Source organism: Rattus norvegicus, chromosome 10 (assembly GCF_036323735.1).
Source record: "Rattus norvegicus strain BN/NHsdMcwi chromosome 10, GRCr8, whole genome shotgun sequence".
NCBI lineage: Eukaryota > Metazoa > Chordata > Mammalia > Rodentia > Muridae > Rattus > Rattus norvegicus.
The window spans coordinates 13936613-13945068 of record NC_086028.1 but is presented as its reverse complement, the minus strand read 5'-3'; the positions used below and the strand labels follow the sequence as shown (position 1 = coordinate 13945068).

General features: G+C 50.4%; 1 protein-coding gene across 4 annotated transcripts in view; it reads right to left on the bottom strand.

Moving 5' to 3' along the window:
- Positions 1–782: 782 nt before the first annotated feature.
- Positions 783–8456, bottom strand: part of Abca3 (ATP binding cassette subfamily A member 3) — a 57339-nt gene continuing 49665 nt past the window's right edge. For all 4 annotated transcript variants that reach the window (XM_063268917.1, XM_006246039.5, XM_039087080.2 and 1 more), the window contains 8 exons: positions 7769–7941; positions 5875–6003; positions 5548–5742; positions 3315–3502; positions 2781–2951; positions 2359–2549; positions 2148–2221; positions 783–1707 (listed from right to left, as the gene is read on the bottom strand). In XM_063268917.1, the coding sequence (XP_063124987.1) occupies positions 1576–1707; positions 2148–2221; positions 2359–2549; positions 2781–2951; positions 3315–3502; positions 5548–5742; positions 5875–6003; positions 7769–7941 (1253 nt within the window). In that variant the 3' untranslated portion in view covers positions 783–1575. The remainder of the gene's footprint in view (positions 1708–2147; positions 2222–2358; positions 2550–2780; positions 2952–3314; positions 3503–5547; positions 5743–5874; positions 6004–7768; positions 7942–8456) is intronic.

Sequence of the window (8456 nt, the reverse complement as noted above, 5' to 3'; positions counted from 1 at the left end):
TGGCCATGACTTCTCAAAAGCAGTTTTTCTGAAACCAATTCAAGAAGAAAACATTGACTCAATGTTTTAAAGAAGCGATAGCACATAAATAAAAGGGGACTCGTGTTGAAGAAACTCCTGACATGTTTCTGTGTCTATGGATGATGTTGGAGCCCGAGGAGTACTGTACTGGTTTTATATTGTTTTCTTGGATGTAGACAGGACCCACTTTCCACTTGCCTCTGGGGGTTGTGATAGGTGACAACTGCCAGCTTGATGGGCTTTAGAATCACCACAGTAACAGGGTTGGGTGTGTGAAGAGTTTCTAGGTTGTATTGAGGTGAGAAGTCTGACCTGCAATCTACTTTTCTCTTCTAGTCCCAGTGTCTGCCTTGGCAGACTGAACTACAAGAACTGTGGGTGACAGCGTTCCATAGTCTAGGGTCCTGGACTGAAAAGAGAGAGCAAATGGTGAGGGCTGGCCGGCATCCTTGCCTACAGAGGCAGGGTGGCCGAGCACTCCTAGCTGCCAGCACCACGACTTTGTCCCCTCGTGCCCTTGAATCAGGAGCCAAAACACACTCTTCAGTGGCTTTGGTCAAGTATTTTATCACGAGGAGAGTAATTGATGCCTAATCCTTCACTCCATACAGTGAATCCTGTAAGCTTCCTCTCTTACGAAAAGCCAATTCCTGCTTTTGTCTGAAACCTGGTATGAAAGCCATTTTTGGATATGGGATTTGTGGGGTAGTGATCTAGTCCCATGATGCCGCCTCATACCATATGTATGACTCAAAGACTGGTCATGTCCCCTTAGCCTTTATTTTCTATAGAATCACAATATGTTTAAGTGCATCCTCAAGAGATGACACTACTCAGCCCTGTAGTGGTCCCTGACTGTCCTGTGGCCAGTAAGTTCTTGAAGGCACAGAGCTGGGAACATAGGTCTGTGCTTCAAGTCTGACCACATCTCTCTTGTGCTGCCGATGCTCTGTGGGATGACATCTGGCTCAGGATCAGATCAGCCCGGTGCAGTGTCCATACCCAAAGGAATGTTGACATCCAAGGATGTCTCTAGTTGCATTGGGAGCCAAAGGTCTCAGCACCTAGTCATAGCCAGTATCTTCCCTTCATGGAGTTATTTGCAACTTTGCTGCTCATTCCTGGCAGCCTCAAAGTCCTTGTTGCTCAACCCTGTTGGCTTTCTCCACCCCCCACCCCCAGGGGAGCTTAGTGTCCTATGTAAACATAGACAGGATAAGCACTGGACAGAAGCTCAACCCCCAGGTTAGCTGCAATACCAGCTGGGACAGTCCCCATCCAAAGACCAAGGCCTGTCTGCGTGCACAGCGGGATGGGGCCGGGGACTGCGGTTCCAGAGACCTGACTTCAGGAGTGGAAACCTGCATGCTGACTCCTGCCTGCAGGCACTGACAGACACACATGGTCCACTTTGTGCATATCACCTTGATTCTTGTCATGTCCATCATAGAAAAGAGTGATTAAAAATGAAAGAACAGAGACTGGGAGGGGAGGATGCGAGGCTAAGCACTGGCTCCCCTTCCACGCCTGGTGCTCTGGAGGCGGAAGAGCTCCTCATCGTCCATCCTCAGTGGTGGGGGGCTGCAGGTGGGCAAAGCTCAGAAAGACCTGCTCCAGCGAGATCTGACTCACAGAGTAATCGTCCACTCCATACTTCTCCTTGGCCTTCTCCAGGATACCAAATACCTTTTTCAAACAGAAAAGCTACTGATAAGCCCATGTCTGGGAGAGCGAGTTCTCTGATAATGGCCTCTGTTGTCCTAGAACCCCTGAGAAGTCACTCCCACGAAGTCAGCCACTCTGCTAGGGAAGGGGACACTGGCTGTGCAAGGAGGGGTTCAAGGGGGAAGCCAAGGTTTTGCTTTCATCTCCAAAGCATGACCTTGAGTAAACAAACTGTCCCATCTCCGGGCTAGTTTCCTTGCATGCAAACATTTAGTTTCTTCCACCTCAAATAGTTTACATATAAAAGCTCAAACTCAGCCAATATTAGGGTAAGTGACAGAGGGAAATTAGAATGTGATTCTAGCCTGCAAAGAACCTGGAGTCACAGTAGAAGGGGGAGTCCCAGAGGTTCCTTCTTAGTCCCTGTTAGCACCCTGTGGGGTTCTGGGGCCTGCACTCACCTTGGCCCAGCTGAGGTCACAGCCAGGCAGATGGTAGTGGACCATGTCTTGGTGCTCATCTTCTAGGACGCTGCCTGCATAGAGGAGACCAGGCGGGTCAGGCTGGGGAGGCCAGCCCGGGGTCCTTGCGGGGTCATGTGTGTGGGATAAGTTCCGTGCGGCGGCTAATAGGCCCAGACAGGTCCAGGCCCTATCCAGCCCCATCACACACCTGGGAAGGTCAGGTCCACAAATGCCTTGAACTCCTCTAGTACTTCTTGCTTCCCCTCACTCCGGACCTTGGCCTGCAGGGAGTAGCCGCTGCCAAACTTGCTCTTGAGGTGCTGTGGGCTGCCCAGGCACTTGAACTGGCCCTGTACCATGATGGCCAGCCGGGTACATAAGGCTTCACACTCCTCCATACTGGGGAAAGGGTGGAGGTCTGAGACAGTGCCGGAGGAGGCTGATGCTGACAATGAATGTCAAAGTCTTGTGCAGACAGGAGGGGCTGTGTGCCCAGACCAGGACATTCCAAACTCCACATGCAGAGCCTGGGAAGTGTCCTGGCTGTTGCCATATCTTCTGCTCACCTGGTCCCACCCCAGCCACCCATTTTGCCTCTCCCACTGACCCACAGATGCCCAAGCCCTCTACCTGTGGGAGGTGATGACAATGGCTTTGCCAGACTCTCGGGCCCGGGCTACAGTGTCCCAGAGTAGGCGCCGGGCCACGGGGTCCATGCCAGTAGATGGCTCATCCAGGAAGATGACTGCAGGCTCTCCAATGAGGGCGATGCCAGTGCTTAACTTGCGCTTGTTACCACCACTGGGGTGGATGGGTGACCGGTGGGAGGCAAGGTCAGCAATTAACACAAATACCCTCACTACCAGCCAATCCCACACCCAAGGACTCTAGCTGAGAGAAAGGAGGTCAATAGTACTGGAAAGCCCACCGCACAGGGCTGGAGGCCCTAGAGTAAGCTGTGCCCAGGGGTCCTTGTCATGGCCAGTTAGCTTCTCTTAGCATGAAATGACAGAAAAGTCCCTTCATCTCGTAAGGTCTGAGACATGCTATCACACCTAGGCTGGTTCTGGAGCCACCGACCTCGAGCTCTATGATAAGGGGACATTAAACTATTTTGAGAAGGCCAGGCTCATCTCAGGAGCAGAGGGGGCGTATAGGTCGCACCTGTAAGTCTTGACCAGTTTATTGGCATGTGGCTCCAGGAGCAGACCCCGCAGAGTGTTCTCCACACAGGCATCGATGAGACGCTCTGGGATGCCTCGGAGCCGTGCATACATGACCAGCATTTCCCTGCCAGTCATGTGATCAAGCAGTGCATCAAACTGGGGGCAGTAGCCCATCCGCTGCCGTACCTAGATTAGAATATGGTATGGGAGGGAATGGGTTAGAGAGGTCATCTCTCAGAGGACATAGCAACCCCTGGCCATGGTGCCTGCCTACAGAGGCAGTCCTCAATGTCTGTCCAGGGTTGTCTAAAGTAGGCCCTGGTGGTTGGCCACAGCTGAAGTTCTCTAAGCAATACCCAAGCAGGGACACAGGAAGGACTTGGCTACCAAAGGACAGAAGGGCCAACGAGTGGTCTAGCTGGGAGCCTATGACAGACAACTGTGAGGTTAGCTAGCAGAAGAATGGTTTCACTAGGCGTGAAGGTGCATGCATGGAGGCAGGGGCAGACAGGGATCTATGTGACTTCAAGGCCAGCCTGGTCTACAAAGTTGAGTTCTAAGACAGCTGGGGCTGATACATAGAGAAAAACCTGTCTTGAAAAACCAAAAACCCAACCAATCAAAACAAACCTAAACGAAAAACCCACCACTACCACCAAAACTCAAAACAACGAGCAGACGACCAATAACAACAAACCAACCAAAAAAGGTTCATTATTATACAGGTGGTCACCACATGAAACGTCACGGCTGACTTGTGATCACACACTCCCTCCATCTAATGTGCTGGGGTCTTTCTGCTCGTAAGAGCGCTCGTTGGTATCCCTCCTCAGAAGTGTGTCAGCAATGTCCATGTGCAGCAAAGCCAGGGCGAGCCACAGCAGGCCTCTCCGCTCTGGTGGGAGCTGTGTACCATTTGCCCCATACCTTCTGCCGGCTGGGGCAGGTTTGCCTAGGTTCTGGAGATTCCAGAGATTCTCCTCCTTGGACATCCAGAGCTGCTTTTAATTGATTTGGAACAATTCTTAGCTTTGGCTTGGCTCCCCCACGACATCTCCTTTCCTTCTGGACCTCAGGTTAAGTGTGCTTAGCACCGCCTCGTTCCCTCCCTGCATTTTCAGATCGGATGTGGGTCACTGCAAGATCCCCTGTGCATACATTCCTGACGCTTTAGTTCATTTTCTTTGATTTGACATGGTTTCTCTACATAGCTATGGCTGTCTTGGATCTTGCTGTGTGTAGACCTACGCATGCTGGCCTTAAATTCACCTGCCTCTGCTTCCTGAGTGCTGGGATTAAAGCTGTATATCACCATGTCCAACAACTTCTAATCCTTAAACATATTAAGTCATTTTTTAAAAAGATTTATTTTTTTTTTCTTTTCTTTTTTTCGGAGCTGGGGACCGAACCCAGGGCCTTGCGCTTGCTAGGCAAGCGCTCTACCACTGAGCTAAATCCCCAACCCCAAAAAGATTTATTTATTATACGTGAGTACACTATAGCTGTCTTCAGACACACCAGAACAGGGCATCTGATCCCATTACAGATGGTTGTGAGCCACCATGTGTTTGCTGGGATTTGAACTCAGGACCTCTGGTAGAGCAGTCAGTGCTCTTAACCGCTGAGAAAACCTCTCCAGCCCATTTAAGTCATTTTTATAATTTTATCCAGACACTAAAGATCTTAAATTTGAGCTTGTGGGCTGTAGAGATAGCCCAGTGGTTATCAGCACGTGTATGGTGGCTCACAGCTGACTAACTTCCTATCCAAAGGATCCATCCCCCTCTTCTGGCCTTCACAGACCATGTGCTCATGCGGTGCATGGATACACATGCAAGCAAAACAAATCCCACACATATAAAAGACCCACAGGTGCCTTCTCTACTGTTCTCAGTCATGGGAACTCATGGGCTGTGCCTGGCCCACCACTGTGGTTTCAGCTCAGTGGATGGGCTATGGGCCTTCCTTTCTCTCCTTTTATCTTTCTAGGTCTTCAAGTCCATATTTATTTATTTCTGTCTATATTTGGGTAGACAGAGACAGCAGAGTTATGTTTCTCTGGCTAGCATTTCTTTCCTTTCTCCCACACACTTACCACGGGCCACTGTCCTGTCCTGATGTCCACAAATACTGCTGTGCCTAAGGTGAGCCAGAGACAAGTCTATCTTGCCTCCAGCGTAGTCTTTGTCTTGCCTGTTCCACACCAGTAAGGGAATCCTTGTTACACCCACCTTCCCAATATCAGAACTGATGCTGTAACCACCAACAAAGGCATCCCCCGAGGTGATCGTCTCCTCCCCAGTCAGCATTTTGAATGTTGTAGTTTTTCCAGCTCCATTGAAACCCAACAGGCCAAAGCACTCCCCTTTCTGGACTGCAAGGGAGATCCTGTCCACGGCAAGGAGCGGTGCACGCTGGTCATACACCTGTGAAATGCCAGCCAGAAAGCTCCAGGTAGGAGCCTGAAGACAATCCAGGCCCTCTGGCCTCCAACCCCTACTAGGTTCTGGGGCACTGGGGACAGCTGGGTGGCCAGTGGAAGGCAGAGCTTGCCTTACCTTGGAGAGCTCATTGATGATCAGCGGTGTGTCAAGCATGGAGTCCAAGCTAGGGACCAGGACTCGGCTCCTCTCATCAGCTACATCCTGGTCCTCAGGAAGCACTGATGTCCGGTTCTGCAATTCTGCCTGATTGGTTAAGGTAAAGACTACACATGTGAATTCCGGCCCCGTGGAAGCAGGACAGGAGCCCACACTGACAGAGAAATTTGATGGGTCTTCTTACCCCTCATCCCCCACACACCACTCTTTCACAAGAGGCAGGTAGTCTTAGGGGCTGAACTCAGCATCTAAGAGGAGAGGCAGTAGCACAAGGACTGTGTGGAACTCAAGAAGAAAATCATAATCACTGAGTGATGTGAAGAGGTTTTTAAATTTATTTTTATTCATGTGTATGGTTGTTTTGCTTACATGTATGTCTATGTACCATGTGCATGCCTCCTGTCTGTGGAGAAGAGGGCATGGGGCTGGAGTTACAGGCAATTTTTTTAGATTGCTGTGTTCAAACACAGCAGAAGAAGGCATCAGATCCCACTACAGATGGTTGTGAGCCACCATGTGGTTGCTGGGATTTGAACTCAGGACCTCTGGAAGAGCAGTCAGTGCTCTTAGCCACTGAGCCACCTCTCCAGCCTTCAGCTTCTTTTTTTTTTTAAGTTAAAATTTTATTGTGTGTGCGCCCACACGTGAGTGAAGAGCCCACAGAGGTCTGAGGTGTCAGATACCCCTGCAGCTAGCATTATGGGTAGCTGGTTGTTAGACATCTAAGGTAGGGGCAGAAATTGAGCTGGGGTTTGTTGAAAGAGCAGTGTGCTTTCTTAACTGCTAAGTCATTTTTCCACCCTTAGGACTTGGTTCTGTCTTTGAGCATGAGTTCCAGGGATCAAATTCAAGCTGGCAGGCTTCTGTGGCAAGCACTTTACCCACTGAGACACCTTGCCAGCTCATTATTGAATTTCCTTTAAAGAGATGTGTGTTGGTGTTGGGGATTTAGCTCAGTGGTAGAACACTTGCCTAGCAAGCGCAAGGCCCTGGATTCAGTCCTTAGCTCCAGGGGGAAAAAAAAAGAGAGATGTGTGTTGGTGTTATCTGGCTGTCTCACCGCTGAGCTCAGATAATCCCCCTGCTTTGTCTTCCTGAGTAGCTGAGACTATAGTTAAATAAGGCTGCACCTGTCTGGGAAGGCTGACTCAGTGTGGAGGGAACTCATTTGGGAGAAGTTAAAATGTTTCTGAGGAGTCCGTTCGATTCAGGTTAATCTAGAGTCCCAATATGATTCTAACAGTCTTTGTTCTTGTTTGTTTATGTGAGGGCGGAAAGGAAGCCATGGAGTATGTATGGGAACATGAATGTGTGTGGCAGTGAGGTGGCTCACTGAAGAAGACACTTGCTGCCAAACCTAACAACCAGGTCCACTCCTGGGACCCACATGGTGGGAGGAGCCACATGGTGGGAGGACCGAGTCAGTGAGGCAATCCCCACAGAATGTACCTTCTCACCTCCACGTTCACCCACGTACACATTCATTAGTTAAATGTGGAGACATGTGTATACGTGATAACAAGTGGGGCAGATACCTGTCCAGCTGGGTACCTCACGTGACTCAGGACTGCCTCTGCCTATGGCCGCAGGCGTCACAGCATTGGGATCTCAGGCTTTATGGCAGACCTTGGAAATAATGAATGCTGCCATTTCTCCCTGTGCTGTGACAGTGTACTTGGATCTGGCCACGCTGGAGCCACACTCTGTGTCAGCCACGAGGCAGTGTGAAAAATGAGAGGGGTGGTCAAGCTTCAAGGCTGGGCTCACAGGGAGGCAGTCCTTCACTGTCTCAGGCCCGTGGAGGACATGGGGTGCACCTTCCAGAACTCCTGAGCTCCCAGGAGCCGCTTACCAGAGTCCACCTCCTCCGGAAGGCGCAGACAAAGGTTCTCAGTCTCCACAGCAGGTTGGTCTCAATGAGGAAGAGCAGGGTGAGGTAGATGCCCCCTGAGGCAGCCATGGAAGTCACAAACTTGCCAATGCCTGGGGTGCTCCAGGCATAGAAGTTCTCCTGGTATTGGATGTCTGTGCAGGGAAAGGACCGAGCTGGGCCTCTGGCTGAGATCCCTCTCCCTTCCCAGACCCTAGTTCTTTCTTTAGCTCCGTAGGCTACACAAATGCCCAGACCCTCCACTAAGACCCAGTGTCCTAATTCTTTTTTTTTTTTTTTTGTTCTTTTTTTTCGGAGCTGGGGACCGAACCCAGGGCCTTGCGATTCCTAGGTAAGGGCTCTACCACTGAGCTAAATCCCCAGCCCCAATTCTTTAAGCCATGCCTGTGTTAGTCAATGTCAGATGTCTAGGTGTTGTCCAGCTCTGGAAGAATTTCACCTGTGAGGTGTCCCTTGCACACCTGTGACGAGAGACTGCTCACAAATTACATCCTTGTCTGCAAGTCACACTACCTCGAGTTGGAACTGTGTATTAATGTGAAGATGCCCAAATGACATCCCCAATTCTAGGCATTGGAGTGGGGACAGGATTCGCAAGCTCTGTCCTAATGCAATGTGCAGCAGCATGACAGGGAGACTCACTTTTGCC